Genomic DNA, 17,636 nt, shown 5'->3' with positions numbered 1-17,636 from the left:
CGTGCTGCGATGGGTTTTGGTCAGAGACCCATTTCTGAGGATGGAGGGAAGGGAGCACAGTTGTTCCGAGCAAAGAGAGAGGAGCCACCCTGAGCGTGGCTCGTGTGTGCGGATAGAGCAGGGATAAAAGAAACACCGTCACAATCATATTATCCGAAACGTCTCCCTGGTTCTGCACCTGTGATCAAACACGAGGCGCGAAACGTCGCCGTAACATTTGCGAGTTTAAGTGTGTATTTTGACGGCTGCACCAGGGCGGTGGGTGGGGGGGGGGGGGGGGGGGGGGGGGTTTTGAGGAGTAGTCCTTCTAGGGTTTACGAAGATGCGGCTTAATCCTGGAAAAAAAACACAGAGTTCCCACAGCGAGAGAAGGAAAACAACAACATAAACCCGGAGGTAGTGCAGAGAGCGTGGAGGGAGGACAGCACCAATACCTGCTGCAGTGTACCCGAGTTCTTTGAATATATACAGGTTGGGTGGAAGTTTGTTTCAAACTTTAGCTGCAAGATTAAGAGTGCCAGCCTTCGGTTTGGCACACATTATTCACTTTCCAAAGAGAATTCACTGAGCAAAGTGCACGGCCACCTTATTATTAAAATGCCATCCATTACCAAAGTATCAGCTATCACAAAGGCCAGTGAGTATTAGCCCAAAACTAGGGGAGCACAGTGTTCCTGCGCAGCGCTAACCCTTCGAAAGCAAATGCCAGGAATATTTAGCGACATCCCATAGCCTGGTTGCTTTCCAATCATCCCATGCATACATTATCTGTGATAGAAGTGGATTCACGGAGTGGATTGTAACTCAACTCATAAGCGAAAAGGTCACGCAGCTCCATGACCAAATATGGCCATGGAAGTTGCGTCCAAAAGATAAATCCAAGATAATACTTGTTTTTTCAATAGAGACACACTTGTGCGAGGCACTTGGACTGCGGCCAATGCCGTTGTATTGTTACATTTGGATGGCATGTGTTTTTATTAAACAAACTAACTTATTCAACTGTAACGATGCCACTGTGAAGGTTTTACGTCGTGGACCAAAAAGCATATATATACAAGGAACCAACTAATTCTTTATAAATTAAATTAAGCCAAGAGACATCACTTACAATTTTGATTGCATGGATATTTCGTCCATTCAGAAGAAGGGATTTGTAACAGGAACGCGTTTTCTTTGTTTTTTTTATCATAGAACTCACAGTCCCTGAGTTTTAGTTGTGTAGTGGTGTAGTGTTGGGCCAGGCTTTAAAGTTTATGGACGGAATAGAACCGTAACAGTTAATTCCTGGTGGACCAACTGTGCCGCTAAAAGAGAAGCTTAATGAGGACTGAAGTGAGAATATCTACCTCATCCATTAATTGAAACACTTCTCTATTGTGATGTCTTATGGGTCTTCTTATTTGCCACAAAATAATAAGTGCATAACATGTATTATTTTGAAAATTATTCATTGTGTGATATAACATAGCGGCTTGATGATTTTGGCCCAAGGAGTAGGAATATTGGTGACTTGTATCATTTTTCAAAAGACCTGAACCTGACGAAGAAGCCAGTCTGTCAGTTGGACGTAGGTTTAATGTGGAAGGCTCCATTTTGTCAGATGAAGCATTGATATTTAAGCTGCTGGTAGACCAGGCAGACTGAGGCATACCAGAAGGCATTCGCCTCAAACGACACACACATACTCACACATATTACCCGGACACATGTCCACATCTGGGAAACGTTGTTGAGCTTACGTTTTTCGTTGTCGAGTATTCCCGATTCCTGAAGGGATCGGATGCAGGAGTCCACCAGCTCCAAGCCGGTGGTCAACTCGTCCTCTATGTCCTTCTGTCCATCTGCTGCACAGCGCCACAGGGACGGACGAGAGAGAGAGAGAGAGAGAGAGAGAGAGAGAGAGAGAGAGAGAGAGAGAGAGAGAGAGAGAGAGAGAGAGAGAAAGAAGAGAGAGAGAAAGAGTGAGAGAGAGAAAGAGAGGAGGCCGTGGAATTAAAATAAAGGGATGCATTTCAGTAGGGTATCCAATAAGTGTAAAGATAATCCAATAATAAAAAGAAAAGGGTGGAAAGCAGGAGAGGCAGACAGACAGATGACGAGTATATGCGGTGTAATGGGAGAAGAAACAGAAAAACGTCCCGAAAATAAAGGATGTTGGAAAAGGGAGCCAAAGAGAAGGCGAAGACGAGAGAAATTAAATCAGTGTGGGTTATAACCTCAATCCCTTGTCCACTCTGACAATGGATGGTTTTCCTCTGTGACACCACACCATCGGTAGGTGGTGAGCTGCAGCTGTGGAGTGGTGCTGGTGTGTGGGTTTAGACTCAGAGCATGGGCGTGGACCACATGCAGGCAAGAGGGCTGCCCCTGCAGCTGCCTGACTCAAAATGAAGTTGTCCTGTGTAGCCCCCATGCCGCTTGCTTTCATCAGAGCACGTCTGTATGGGCGTGCGTGTGTGTGTGTACCAGCATGATTGTGCGTGTGTGATTTCACAATGTTTGGGATATCAATCTCGATCTCACAACGGGGAGATTAGAAACAAGGAATTAGAATCGACTGCCTGTGCCAACCAAGGTCTTTTATGTCAACCCAGCACATAAAAAAATTACTGTGTGAATATATGTGTTTGTGTGTGTGTGTGTGTGTGTGTGTGTGTGTGTGTGTGTGTGTGTGTGTGTGTGTGTGTGTGTGTGTGTGTGTGTGTGTGTGTGTGTGTGTGTACTGTATGTGTTTGTGGCTGTGCTCCCTTCAACACAGGAGGTAAGGACAGTGATTACCCCCATGTATAAGTACTAGGTTAGCCAGCATTGCGTTTGAAAAAGAAAGATGTCTCTGTCTTCGACCAGATACTAAAAACGAAGTAATGGTCGTATCTGGGCGATGAAGTTAACCCACACACGCGCACACACCCGGTGTACTGCCGGGGCGTTCAGACCTCACACACAGCCCTATCGATTCTGTTTATCAGAGCGTGGTATAAGATACAATTTGATTTGTTATTTTTTTTATGTTGTTATTTTCTCCCACACTTATGTGGGTTACAAGCGAAATACATGATGTAATGTTCTACTAGAGACCCGGTAATGCGCTTTATATTGAGCAGGCAAGCAATACCAGGAAAGTAAACTTTGAAATGATTTCATGCAACGATGGTTCTAGCAACACGGGTGAGTGCCTGTGTGTGTGTGCGTGCGTGCATGCGTGTGTGTGTGTGTGTGTGTGTTTGCGTGTGTGTAAGGAACTGCGTAATAGTTGACGTCATGACAACAGGATGCATAGCTTAGCTTCTGAATGAGTATTATTAGTGCGTGAGTGAATTCATGAATGATTGACTTTGCACGCTGGATCATGAGTTAGCCTTGCACAGGGAGTAACAAAAAAAATCATTCTGACCTTTACCTTGTGTGTTCCAGCGAAACTGCTCATCGGCTGAACTGCAGGAGAGAAAGAAGAAGAAGAAAAAAATGAGGTTGAGAGGCAACATTATTAGTCAGTGTTTATTCATGGATGGGAATTATTAGGAAAATTACCAATTTTAGGTCAAATTATAATTATTGACTTTGAACAAATGATAATCAGTACCTTGGTAATTATCCTTCGATCTATCTTAATTATTACGTTTGCGAAGCATGTTGCCTAGTAATTTGCTGTGTGTATACACCTCCAGTAAACAGTATAGCTTTCAAATCAGATGGACTCTTCTTGCTCAGGGACATTATAATTATGTGCTGTGTTTGAATGTGTGTTTGAATACACACACTCGCACTAACTCTCACACGCACACGCACACACTTACACACAGGTACACACGCACATGCACACACACTCACACACCAAAATGTTCCCACCTTTGTAATAGTCTGAATTTATCCACCGATCAATCGCGATGGTATGGTATATATTATCGATATGAATCAAAATGTCTGCTATTTAATTCATTCAGACCCAGGTCAGGTTAATAAAAAACACCATCAAAATGTTAATCCAACACACACACACAGAAACTCAGCCCAAACTCTCTCACGGTCTGCGACGAAATTGCCTGAGCCTGTGTTGTCTATTTATGGCTGCTTGGTATTTCAAAACCCATCTTGTTTAAATTGACATCTGCCCCACTGTTTGTGTGCGTGTGCGTGTGTGTGTATGTCGGGTGCGTGTGTTTGTGTGTGTCGGTGCGTGCGTGCATGTACACAGCGTGTGTGTAATTTCACAACTTGTTTTGCTGCGTTAACAAGTGACGGAGCCATGTAATACCAAACAATATAAACTCAGAGTCTATAAAAACAGCATTCGTTTAAAGAGACGGGTCATTGATTTTATCTGTTGAATGCTGCGGGTCAATTTGGTAACCAAATGCTCCCTGCGTGGCTCTCCCGCTCTGAATTACATATCTGATGCTCGCCTAAGTGGCCCGGCTTGCCTGTTGCTGGCCTGATTAAAGAACACATGCAAATGGAAGGTCATGGGGAAATTGACTCTTCCTCAAATCACTGTGAAATTGCGTTTCGCTATTAAGTCTACAGATTTACATATAGGCTGTGTAAATTGCTCTTGATTGGAGACGTTAATTATTAATGAAAGGAGGTTGAGAAGGCTCCTACAGCAGACGCACGCAGCCACAGACGCATGGCTCATTCCTGGGAGAAAGACACACCGGCGCCACACTCCGAAAACGTACAACGAAAGAATGAAACAAAGGGCAGAATCGACAAACTAAAAAAAAAAGAAAAAAAGAACAACGAACGAAAGGCAACCAAACACACACCCGTGCGCCGCATCAGTGATGAGACCGTGTTTCAGGTGGGTGAACCGGGGGTCCGTTCTAAACAAGTCACCGGTGGGCTTCTGATCTGATTCCACGGTGGATTATTGTGAACAATCCCGGGGGCTATGTGTCCGCTCACTGTCCGCGCTCCGGCCCCTAGCCCGTGATGAGTTGTGCTACCCGGGAGGGACACTGCAGTACCGGGCCCCCTGAATGGCATGAGAAACCAATTACTGGCTGGTTACGTCTCCTGAGCACGCAGCGGCTACCATCTTAAACAGCTAAAGGTCGGTATTAATTAGAAAGCATGGGGAGATTATTCTAAGCAGACCCTGAGGCTCGCCGGAAAGGTAGAATACTCGATTGCGGCGGGGGGCAGCCATCGCCTAAAGCACAGCCTCGCTACCAAGTTATCGTCCTGTTCCCAAGCGTGGCGACCAATGAGGAGAGAGGGGAAAATAACAGAATCACGGCATAACGATTCATCACACGCCTCACACACCCAACACCGCAAACCTACTACAGGTGTGTGTAAGATCGACATAACTCAATTAACGGGGAAAAGGGAGGACTCCACTGAAACGGCCTGTCTTGCGCACTCAGCTTAAAAACCCACGCACCCACCGGAATAAATGGAAAAGGTTGAATTAAACAGTGATAGGGTCGCTGCACGCCTCGCTGGGAGCGCGTTGGGACTTTCTAATGCGGCAAGTTTTTAATTGTCCAACAGTTTGAGGCCAGGGCCCTTCATGCACTGCAGGTAAGGGGGGGGGGGGAAGTACAGTCAGATAAGTGCGTTCACACACTGATACACCAGCAGGTACGCCCTTGCACAGATACACACACATGGAGAATCATACGCACGCACATACACAGACGCACACAAAAACACAAACACGCACACACACACACACACACACAAACTTCTAAAGACAGTGAGCAGAGACGAGAGGAAGGCTGGAGCCGCAGAGCGAGGAAGAGGGCCTTTACATCCTAGAAGGACGCGGCAGAGCTGTGAACCAGCGCATTATTGTGCGACATTGCCTCTCAACAGTTCACGCTCTGCTAGGCAGCGTAGTCCGCCCCCCCCCCCCCCCCCCCCCCCCCCCCCCCCCCCCCGCGCGCTCCTCGGTTACTGGAGGTCCGGCGTTCTGAGACGTGGTGTCAGTGTTCCACGCTCTGAGCCACTGCCCCCCCGCTGCCAGCCCCAACTAAACAGCTCTACGCCCTGTGCACGCTATCCTCTACTGTCCTCGACACACACCCTCAGAGGCAGCCTCACTGGCACAAAGGCAGACACACATTTATACACGCTGGCACATACTCGCGCTGGGATAGACACACACGCGCACACATACACAGGCATATACTGATGCTGGAATGGACACACACGCGCACACATACACACACACACACACACACACACACACACACAAACAGACATAAATGTTGGCAGACACTAGTACACCCAAACACTGGTAGGGGTTCAGACACAGGCACTCACTCACACACACACACACACACACACACACACACACACACACACACACACACACACACACACACACACACACACACACACACACACACACACACACACACACTCACACACAGGAAGACACTGGCAGAGTCACACAGACACACACTCACACAAAAAAACCCACACAAACATTGGCACCGACAATGGTACTTGGTGCAAAAACACCTCTCAGTACACATCCACACACACAGAAACTTCCACAAACAGGCTTGCAGTCACACACATACACACACACCCACACACTTTATGACACCACAAATAAATCAAAAGCTTGCCAGGTGAATGAGGCTAAATGTAGAAAGTAAAGCGGTCGAGGTACAGCGGGGTGAAGGTGGAGAGCATGACATTTCCACAAGTTTATTGAAAATAGTTTAACTACCCACAATACAACATTGAATACGGCTATTGCAACAGTATACCGCTTTCTATTAAAGGAAGGCATTAAGAACTGGACTTTTAAGAGTGTACCGGGTAACCACTTTGGCTATCATGCAGCAGACGAATTCCCCTCTAAACTACAGGGTCCTCACTAAGCTACACAGCAGCTGTGCACATGCACACACAAACACACACACACACACACACACTTCACATGTAAATGTGCACATGCATGCACACACACACACACACTTAAGCACCAATTTTTAAATTGGCATAAACACACTATAAAAATTGCCATTGCGTCGACTAAATGCTGTGCTTGGCTTGCAGTCCTGGGATTCTTCCACCATTGACTTTCCACCATTCCACCAGAATATATAACGGGAGCCAAAATAGACCAAATGTTCAGTGAAATGTAAAACAAATACCACACTTAATATAGGAGGAACCTATGTTGAGACCTTCCAAAAAGCTAGCTCTCCACATTGACAATAATGCCCAGATAAAGGTAGACGATATACTACATTAAATATAGGAAGTAGCCACGTTGAGACCTTCCAAAAAGCTAGCTCTCCACATTGAAAATAATGTTCAGGTTAAGGCAGAGGATATCCTCATCCTCATTCTCATCGTCAAACCGCTTATCCAGGGTGGGTCGCAGGGGCAGCAGAGGATACACTCCATTAAATATAGGAGGAAAGTACGTTGAGACCTTCCAAAAAGCTATCTCTCCAAATCGAATACAATGTTCAGGGAAACGTAGACAATACACTAGACTAAATAAAGGAGGAAACTATGTTGAATCCTTCCAAAACGCTAGCTATCCATATTGACTACAATGTTCAGGGAAACGTTGACGACACACTCCACTAAATAAAGGAGGAATCTATGTTGAACCGTTCCAAAAGTATATCCATATTGACTACAGTGTTCAGGGAAACGTAGACGATATACTTCATTAAATATCGGAGGAAACTAAGTCTAATCCTTTTAAAAAGCTAGCCCTCTGTACGTGACCCGGCGAAATGCAACCTCCCGCCAAAACCGTCCGAAAAACCAATACTTTTTCTGTTTGCCCTGGCCTCCTTATTGCAACACAAGCGGGGGTTGAACGAGCCCCAGGGATGTGTGCAGTGTTGGCTGGGGTGTGGGGTGGGAATCAGGGAGCCATCAATGTGTTTCTCAGGGAACACATTAGGTGTTGATCTGCACATTAATAACCTTGATGAAATTAGCCCGATTCCATAGCATGGCGGCGTAATGGAGGAAGCTGCCCTATCGCTCTAATGGCGGCCATTTATCAGTGCACATAAACCAATAATTAGTGTGGAACGAGGGCTCAAGAAAGGGAAGAAGCCTCTCACCTCAACAGACACGCGCACACACGTGGCCGGGTGGTCCGGTGGAGCGGAGATAAAGAAAGATGGCGTGCTGCATTGTTAGAACAGATTATTAAATGCGTCTCCTGTTGTTTGAACACATTTTGGAAGAGAAACAGAGAAAAAGGAAACACTCGACCCCCAAACGGCTTGTTGTTTGTTGGATTAATCCCCTCAAGTGCCTTTCCGCACAACGCCGAAGGTATACGCTTAAAAAAATAGACGCATTGAATAATATATTTAACTGTCTCAATAAATGGTAGAGGTTGATTGCATACGATTGATTTTACACGTAAAAGTCATGATTGCGCTAGTACACTATGAAATGATATGGACAAGACACATAGAAGAGAATACAGAATGTTTGGAAATCATTTGACGGAATATGTTATATTGATGTTAGATTTTTTCCCGTTATATGTGAATAATCAAAGAACTTGAGGAACTTCAAGGATAAATATTCTGGGAATCCTGATCACAAGCTCACCTTCCTGATACGAGCCACAGGGCATAGACATAAAATAAGATTAAGAATCCTTGGAATAATGAATGCTAGCATGAAATCGCACTGCAATATATGGGACTTTCACACATTCTGGAAAAGCATTGTTATTGTACAACATAATATATGTATATACCGTAAGATATTTTACAGTGCACAACTGAGCTGTGCTTGCCATATTTTGGAAGAACTACTCAATCTTCCTTGAAGCGCCATCTTTTCTTTGATAGACCCGCATCTCCCCGTTGGTGTCAAAATAACAATGTTCTGCTTAATAATCGTCAGAGTGACAGATTGTCAACGTAGCGGCAAACTGTCAATCAAAAGCAGAACTGTGGGCATCTATGCCCCCCTATCATTGTGTGTTGGGGAGGATGTTGCAAATGGGTGTGTTTGCACTTATATAATATGTGTGTGTATGTGCGTGTGTGCGTGTGTGTGTGCGCGCGCGCGCACGTGTGTGTGTGTGTTTGTGTGGGGAAGAGAGATAGAGAAAAACTTGGAGAGAGAGACAGGCTTGGAAATAGAACGAGAGCAAGAGAGCGCGAGCGAGAGAGCGAGATAGACAGAGATGTGGATGGAAGTTTGTCTCTTTTGCGCTGCAAAGGGGGGGGCGGGGGTGAGGCAAACACAAAGAATACAGTTCACATTAAACAATGTCAGAACACACGCAAAACACTTCAATAGAAGGCATGTTTCATCAAAGTGTTGCTGTGCATGCACTGTGTAAGCCAGCACCTCAGAGCGCACCCACTGCCTCCAAACCTCACTTTTTAAATATTGTATTATTCGTACAGGCAGCTCATTGAGTGTCTGTGTGTGCGTGTGCGTGTGTGTGTGTGTGTGTGTGTGTGTCTGTGTGTGTGTGTGTGTGTGTAGACAACTGACTGAGGACAAGTTTGTGTTGGCGTGCTGCAGATGACTGGCAGCTCGACAGCACGGTCCAGGGCTGAAGTGAAACGTTGACGTCAACAGCTTGAACAGCGGAAGGACTCGCTCAGGCTGAAGACTGACAACTCATTCTCAGCAGTAAGACAAAGGATTATGGCATACAATAGTGTTGACAATTCTCCATGCAGATGTCTCCATAGTGCGGTGCCATCGCCTCCTCGCTCGACTCACTCATTTGCCGCACAACCAGAAACCATCACATTGCTGTACCTGCACCTAGCACTTTGATACCTACAGCTACAGGCAGCAGCTGGTGGACTAGCATTGGCCAGCTAGCGACAGATCTAGCAATTAAAGTGGAATGTAATCTATGCTTGTGTGTGTGTGTCTGTGCGTGCGTGCGTGCGTGCGTGCGTGCGTGCGTGCGTGTGTGTGTGTGTGTGTGGGGGGGGGGGGGGGTAGGTATATGCTTCTTCACCTGTAAGCGTGTGAGGGTGTTTGCAGATATAGATGTGTGCACGCGTGTGTGTTTTCCCAACACAGTCACCTATAAACATGTCTAAGTGCTTGCCATGATACGTGTGAACCCGGTGCGCTGAGGCACAGCACCTGTTAGCGATGCCAGCCTCGGCTGTAACAGCTGCTGTGCTAAATCACCGGGCTATTATAGTTATTATGATAGGTGGGTCATTGCTGCTATGCACCGCCACAGATAATAACAGACCACCCCCATGCATAATTTACTGATGAAGGGAAGCCTGTCATTGTGTGTGTGTGTACGTGTGTGTGTGTGTGTGTGTGTGTGTACGTGTGTGTGTGTGTGTGTGTGTGTGTGTGTGTGTGTGTGTGTGTGTGTGTGTGTGTGTACGTGTGTGTGTGTGTGTACGTGTGTGTGTGTGTACGTGTGTGTGTGTGTGTGTGTGTGTGTGTGCGTGCGTGCGTGCGTGCGTGCGTGCGTGCGTGCGTGCGTGCGTGCGTGTGTTTGGGTGTGTATGTGTGTATGTGTGTGTGTGTGTGTTTTGTCAGCCTGACACAGAGACAGCGGGCGGTACTCCTATTTATGGTGTATCACTGAGAGTGGTGTACACATTTATGGCCCGAGATGTGACCCCGTCAATATATTATCCTTCTTAATCCACTGATGGGGATGTTGCGTGTGGCAGATAAATGGCTTGTTTCCGCCCCAGACAGATGTCCCACACGACCTTAGGAGTCAAACTATAACAGGGTTCAATGTATTGCTGTCTGCAGTACACCCCGCATGCATAGCCCTGATTTCACCATGATGGATTGACCAAATACTGCATGACAGTTAAAACCCTGATTCTTATCCCGGCTGATACTAATGGCAGTCACACAACGTAATTAACTAGAGATCATATAGGTCAACGCGATATAATGAGCTGTTTTTCTGAAACTATCCATCACCGGCTGTATCACTACAATGTATCACCGTGCACTGAGTAGCCCTCCCCCCGACAAAAGATCCACACACAAACACAAGAGCACACGTGTGGTTCACTGGAAGACACACAGTCACGGGGGCCATGGCTCAGACCCCGGAGCCAGGGAGCCACACATGCAGGATGTGTCGGGGTGACGGGAACAGGGGTGGAGGCGGTGGCAGGAACCGCAGGCAGGAGCTTAAGCACAGCTGATGCCTTTTGAAATGACCCAACCTCTGGTGGATAATCTAACCCGTGATTTAGCCATCAAGTTCCCCTCACTGCCCCCACCAGCAACACTGCGTCCCACTCAGTCAGCGCCACCGGTGCTGAGGGAGGAAGAGAGGAAGAGAGACAGAAAGGTAGGGAGGTAAAGAGAGAGAGGGAGGGTAAAGAGAGAAGTGAGAGGTAGGGAGATAAAGAGAGAGAGAGGGGGTAAAGAGAGAGGTAGAGAGAGGTTGGGAGGTAAAGAGAGAGAGAGAGAGAGAGAGGGTAAAGAGAGAGAGAGAGGGGGTAAAGAGAGAGGTAGAGAGAGGTAGGGAGGTAAAGAGAGAGAGAGAAAGAGAGAGAGAGAGAGGGGGGGTAAAGAGAGAGGTAGAGAGAGGTAGGGATGTAAAGAGAGAGAGAGAGAGAGAGGGTAAAGAGAGAGAGAGAGGGGGTAAAGAGAGAGGTAGAGAGAGGTAGGGAGGTAAAGAGAGAGAGAGGGGGTAAAGAGAGAGGTAGAGAGAGGTAGGGAGGTAAAGAGAAAGAGAGAGAGAGAGGGGGTAAAGAGAGAGGTAGAGAGAGGTAGGGAGGTAAAGAGAGAGTGGGTAAAGAGAGAAGTAGAGAGAAGGAGGGAGGTAAAGAGAGAGAGAGAGAGAGAGAGAGATGGTAAAGAGAGAAGTAGAGAGAGGTAGGTAGGTAAGTGTTCTGCCCTTCAGGCATTTCATTTGAATTGAATGATTTAAATTTGTGTTTCATTCAGACTTTTATTTTGACGTTGTATTTTCGAGCTGCACAGGAAGCAGGAAGGAAAATAGTTTAGATCACGTTAGAATGCGCGCGTAGAAAACGTTAGAAACGGCAGGTTGATTGGGAGTGCAGACGGTCACTACCCCAGAGAAAGGCTTCTTGCATGTTGGTTCCCCAGCAGAGGCATCGCTTGTACGTATCGTATCTTTGTTGTGGCTGTGTTTACTCATTTGTATGTTAATTACATGATGTAAAAACTGAGTTATAAGGCTAACTAATCGGGAATGTTAACTATGCATGTTAGTTTCAACACGTGGCCTTCAAGATAATGTTAGTTCTAAGAAATGTTAACATTTAGCTTTATTGTGATTTCTATACTTAAGATATTGTTCAAGGAAACTTGAACAATACCTTCATGTTCATGAATAGAAGAGAGTTTAGCTCACTGTCTAGTTGGAGTTAGCACACCCCACCGAGGACAGTACAGTAAGTAAAGAGAGAGAAGAGAGAGGTAGAGAGAGAAGTGAGAGAGAGGAAGAGAGACAGAGACGTAGAGAGAGGTAGAAAGAGTAATAGATAGAAAGTGAGATAGAGACATAGAGAGAAGTAGAGAGAGGTAGGAAGAGAGTAATAGATAGAAAGTGAGATAGAGACATAGAGAGAAGTAGAGAGTGAGAGGTAGAGAAAGAGAGGGGTTGGTAGAGAGAGAGACAGAGAGAAGTAGAGAGGAAAAAATAAGAGAGAGGGAGACTAAGAGAGAGAGACTAGGGTTGAGAGAGAAGTGCAGAGAGAGAGGGGTAGGTAGAGATAAAGAGAGAGAGAGGTAGGGAGGTAAAGAGAGAGAAAGCGAGAGGTAGAGAGAGAGGAAGAGAAAAAGAGAGGTGTTGGTAGGGATGGAGACGAGAGAGAAGTTGAGAGAGGAAGAAAGAAGAGAGAGGGAGTGAGGCAGAAGGTGTTCTCCCTACTCAGTCTATTTCTTTTTGATGTCCCCAGGAGACCAATTACCCAGGGCCTTGTGGCTTCAGATCCGCACGTGTAAAACACCCTGCACACGCTTCTGACTCGCACATGCATACGCACACACACACACACGCACACACTGAGCCACTCCTGTGAATGCATGTAAATAATGTGTGTGTTTATGTAAATAAACACACACGTACACCTATACATGCATGACCTATACTCCCCCACACACACACACACACACGCCACACAAAACAATCACACACACACACACACACACACACACACACACACACACACACACACACACACACACACACACACACACACACACACACACACACACACACACACACACACACACACACAGATGGCCAGAGTTTGAGAAAGCTGGAATCAGATAGGGGGTGAGGGGTTATTTTACTATGCCACCCAGGAACCCTTACTGTTAAGTGTGTGATCAACATAATGCTCACCACAAACCTGCCTGTCAATATCCACGGCGAGAGAGAGAGGAGAGAGGCTTTATGTGGGCTGCATTTTTATGTCCACACACTCACACACAAATACACTCACAACACATTAGACTCTGTATATTGCCTTAATATTAAGAGGTTGTAATATAGTATCATTTGCAGCATATTTTAGGGGTCAACTATATCTTTATTAATGGCCAGCTATCCAAATGCAACTGGCCAACTTTCATTACTTCACTGGCGGCCAACTATTCTATTTTACTAGCCAACAATCTCTATTTTACTGGTCAACTAAATGTAATTTACTAACCAACTATGTGCATTTTTCATGCCAGCTACCTTCTTTCGATCGCTCTCTTTTTACGTACCGAAAATACAGCCAACATTTTTCAATGAAGAGACAGAGTGTGACCATCATTTTCCCACCTCTTCTCCACATAATGAATAGCCAATGCATAAAATCCATAAATCTAAGGGGGTCATTTAATCATGTTTTTTTGACAAATATGTGCTACGCTGTGACTTCTTGACACATGAAGCACATTAGAGCGCTTAACCCAAAGATTAAATACACAATTCACTCAACTATATTGTGTGTGTGTGTGTTTGTGTGTGCGTGGCTAATGATGAAGAGTGCCCGGACTCTATATCGACTGAAATTGAATAATAGTTATAACAAAATGAAAATGTAAATATTTTGGCATGCATAATGTTGCACACTGTAGGTTAATGTATCTTTTCCATATATAATTTAGCACACAGGGAGGCAATATATCTTTTTTATACCTAAATATGCACACATTGAGTCAATGAATCTTTTTCATACATACTGTTCCACACAGTGAGTCAATGTTTCTTCCACACATACATACTAGTGCACACAGGTAGTCAATGCATCTTCAACAACGGAGAAAGCTTTCTGCTGGTGTGAGCGAGGAAAAGCGAAGATAGGCGATGATGAGGATGATGGGTGTGCCTGTGTGTGTGTGTGCTCGTGTGTGTGCGCGTCCGTGTGTTTGCTTGCGCTAGATTGATGTGAAAGGAGTGATTTAGACGGATGTGTGGAGGAGAGAGCAAAGGGGGGCTTAGGTTTTAATTAAGCGCAGACAGGAGGAAAGCTCAGTGGCCCGGCCGTGACGACATATATCACGGCGCCTGGCCAGAGACGACAGCTCCTTCTACATCCCTGACTCAACTCCCACAACGCATCGCTCTCCCTTTGTTGACGTCTATGAGAAGGATCCACCCAGTCCTAACTCTTCTGTTTCATTTGTCTGGTATCACGGCAGCAAACTGATACATGAATGCGTACAGGAAAGTTTATCCAGGTGTGGTGTTGTTGTTTTTCCACTGTAGGGCTAATGTGCGTCTGTTTGAGGCAAACTTTGAGGCTCCCAAACTTTCCCCCCCCCAATGACAAAGCAGAAAACTAATACAATTTCTGAGTCCCGTTCCTGACAGGTATATCAACAGCATTGTTAGATTCAGTAGAATCAATCGGAAACGATGAGTCAGTAGAATCAGTCGAAAAATGCATTTGCTAAACAAATGATGTGATTCGACGATGTGCTGGCCCGTTGGATTCCTGTACAGTGGATTCCGAACACAATTGTATCCTGTGAACAGGTGCAGTGACCATTATAAAAAAGGGTTAGCTGGATGGTTGGATTGGTTGACCCTTGTCTTCACGGCCGTTTTCCTTCAACTTGTAATTACACTGTATCTTTAAAACCTGTAGCTTGTCATGCTTTGTTTCAGCCCACTCAAATGCCTGCACAGCTCAAATATCAGGTTGAAATAAAAAATGCTTGTTTTTTTAATCAAAGAGAGACTGTTAATCATTCTTTGCTCTCGCCACCATTGCAAATAAGGTAAGGTAGCGTGTTGTTTGTCACCGCTGTTCGAGGAGAATGATCGTTACGATTTTTCCAATATCCCATTCTGACATCGTAAGTACGTAGGAATTCGATAATTGGTAAATGGTAAACGGACTGCATTAATATAGCGCTTCTTTGTAACCAGAGGCCACCCAAATTAACAATATGGCCTAACCTTCACCCATTCATACACACATTCACACACCGACGGCGGCGTCAGCCAGATAGTTAGTGTTAGGTGCCTTGCTCAGGGACACCTCGACACAGCTAGGAGGAGCCGGGGATCGAACTCACAACCTTGCAGTTACCAGCCAACCCGCTCTACCGTCTCAGCCACATGCCGCCAGAGTACACATCCTCAAGGCCTATTACGGTGAGCACCGTCCACAAAACCATCTGATGCTGAGGTTGGCTGCCAGAGAGACTGCCTTCGCAAAATACATGGACTCCATGAGGAGATGAGAGGTAGCAATGGTGTTACAAGTGGTCCCCCCAATACCAAGGATTAAACAAACACAGCGATCATTTTCAAAGGCGATGGGATTTGGTGCTCCTTTGACTTAATGTCGACGCCCACTTGGTCACCTGGCTATTGTGATGTTGGTTAATTAGTGTGGTTGCAAAGCAAGCCACTATTGTGATCATGTTTCTTATTATAATCCTTCCCCCTCATTTTCCGTAATGATCGACTCCTACAGCTTTTGAGGGATTAACACCAACAACATCAACAACAACTACCGCAGGCAAGGTCTTCTTAAAGTTAAGGACTGCTTTGGCAACAAGGGGCGCTATTGCCCACGATCAACCAAACAAAAACAATCATATTGTCGGGTTGACGACGAGCTGGCTCATGCAAACGCACGCATTTTCTTCAGAAAATGCACATGCGGTGTGACATGTCTAGTTTGATTGTGTAATGCCAGAATAAAATACACCAGAATATTTCTCCGGTGAATTTATTCATTTATTATTTATTATCTTGTTCTGCTTTCTCCGCCCTCTTTGGCAATACCTGCATATTGTAAATATGTTGGGCTTGGACCCAAGTACAGCTTATATATAAAGTGCCACCATTGGCAGTGAGGCCGGCTAGCTGCACGTTTGATTAAAAGGTATGCTCAATTCAATGTCTGTCCACAGCAGCTATTATTAAAAAAAAGGCCCTAAAAAGGAAGAAAAGTGCAGCCTCAACATGACCTACATCCAGTTGCAGCTGTTGGGGAAGAAAACACTGCGCCACAAAGCTAGCACTCAAAGGGAACTAGCTTGTTAGCGTCACTGTGTCATTCTTTACAAGTCCCATCGCCCCGTTAAACAGAACAAAAAGTGGTTACAGTTTGTTTTCTATCCCTTCAGGTATATTTCATTTATATTAGCTGCAGCCTCCAAAAACCCACAGTAGCAAGGACAATTTGATCAAGCTAGTCAAACATTTTCCCAGACAAAAACAAACATATCACAATGAATAAATAACAAAAAAACTGGGAAAAGTAATGAAATGAGTCCCCCAGTTTCCCCCTAACTATGCTTGTCATTGCTTCTGATTGGCCAGGTATATAGTACTACCAATAGTGCTTGATATTCATATTAGCGCTAGGCAGCTAATCTAGCATCACTGGCAGAGGATGATCCCACAGCTTTAAGGTTCAGAGCACATTTTACTTGCAAATAGATTGCAACTATGGTGCTGCCACTGCTATGGCGTGAAGTGTGTGTGTTTGTGTGGGTATGTGGGTGTGTGTGTGTGAGTGTGAGTGTGTGTGTGTGTGTGTGTGTATATGTGTGTGTGCGTGTTTGTGTGTGTGTGTATTCTTCAAAAAGACTCCACATTGGCAGAAAAAAGTATTTTCAGATTGCTTCAGGCATTAAATCTTTTGGCCTGAGGGTATCGTGTCTCAAGAGGGCTCCCCCTCTTCTCTCTCTCTCTCTCTCTCTCTCTCTCTCTCTCTCTCTCAAACCCTCTATCCCTCCCTCTCTCTCCCTCGGCTAAGATAAGAGCACATGGACACTTGCATCTTCAGGCCCGCTCCTCTTGATGACAACAATAACAACATGAGAAGGAGTTAGCGTGGCAGCCTCGCTGTCTGACCGCTACGTCTAAACGGTCGTTCACACACAGGCTCATTACGGTTTCTTTGTTCTCTCGCTCCGCCTCTCCGACGGTGCTTTCTATCTTCCACCGGTCTTTCCAAGAAAAGACCTGCCCCTAAGGCCCTCTTTCTAGCTTGCGCTCTCTCTCTCTCTCTCTCTCTCTCTCTCTCTCTCTCTCTCTCTCTCTCTCTCTCTCTCTCTCTCTCTCTCTCTCTCTCTCTCTCTCTCTCTCTCTCTCTCTCTCTCTCTCTCTCTCTCTCTCTCTCTCTCTCTCTCTTCATCTCGCTCTCAGTCTCTCCCCCTCCTCTCTCTGGTCCTCCTCTCTGCCACTCCTCTGATCCTCCTCTTCTCCTATCAATAACCCCATT

General features: G+C 45.6%; 1 protein-coding gene across 1 annotated transcript in view; it reads right to left on the bottom strand.

The window, feature by feature from the left end:
- Positions 1-17,636, bottom strand: part of ctnnd2a (catenin (cadherin-associated protein), delta 2a) — a gene marked incomplete in the record, with an annotated part of 225,286 nt that overhangs the window by 113,657 nt on the left and 93,993 nt on the right. The window contains 2 exon segments of the mRNA XM_030349534.1: positions 1,743-1,847; positions 3,398-3,438. Of these exon segments, the coding sequence (XP_030205394.1) occupies positions 1,743-1,847; positions 3,398-3,438 (146 nt within the window).

This window comes from Gadus morhua, chromosome 23 (genome assembly GCF_902167405.1).
Source record: "Gadus morhua chromosome 23, gadMor3.0, whole genome shotgun sequence".
Taxonomy (NCBI): Eukaryota; Metazoa; Chordata; class Actinopteri; order Gadiformes; family Gadidae; genus Gadus; species Gadus morhua.
The sequence above is the reverse complement of the archived record's forward strand: the minus strand, read 5'-3'. Positions and strand labels throughout refer to the sequence as shown.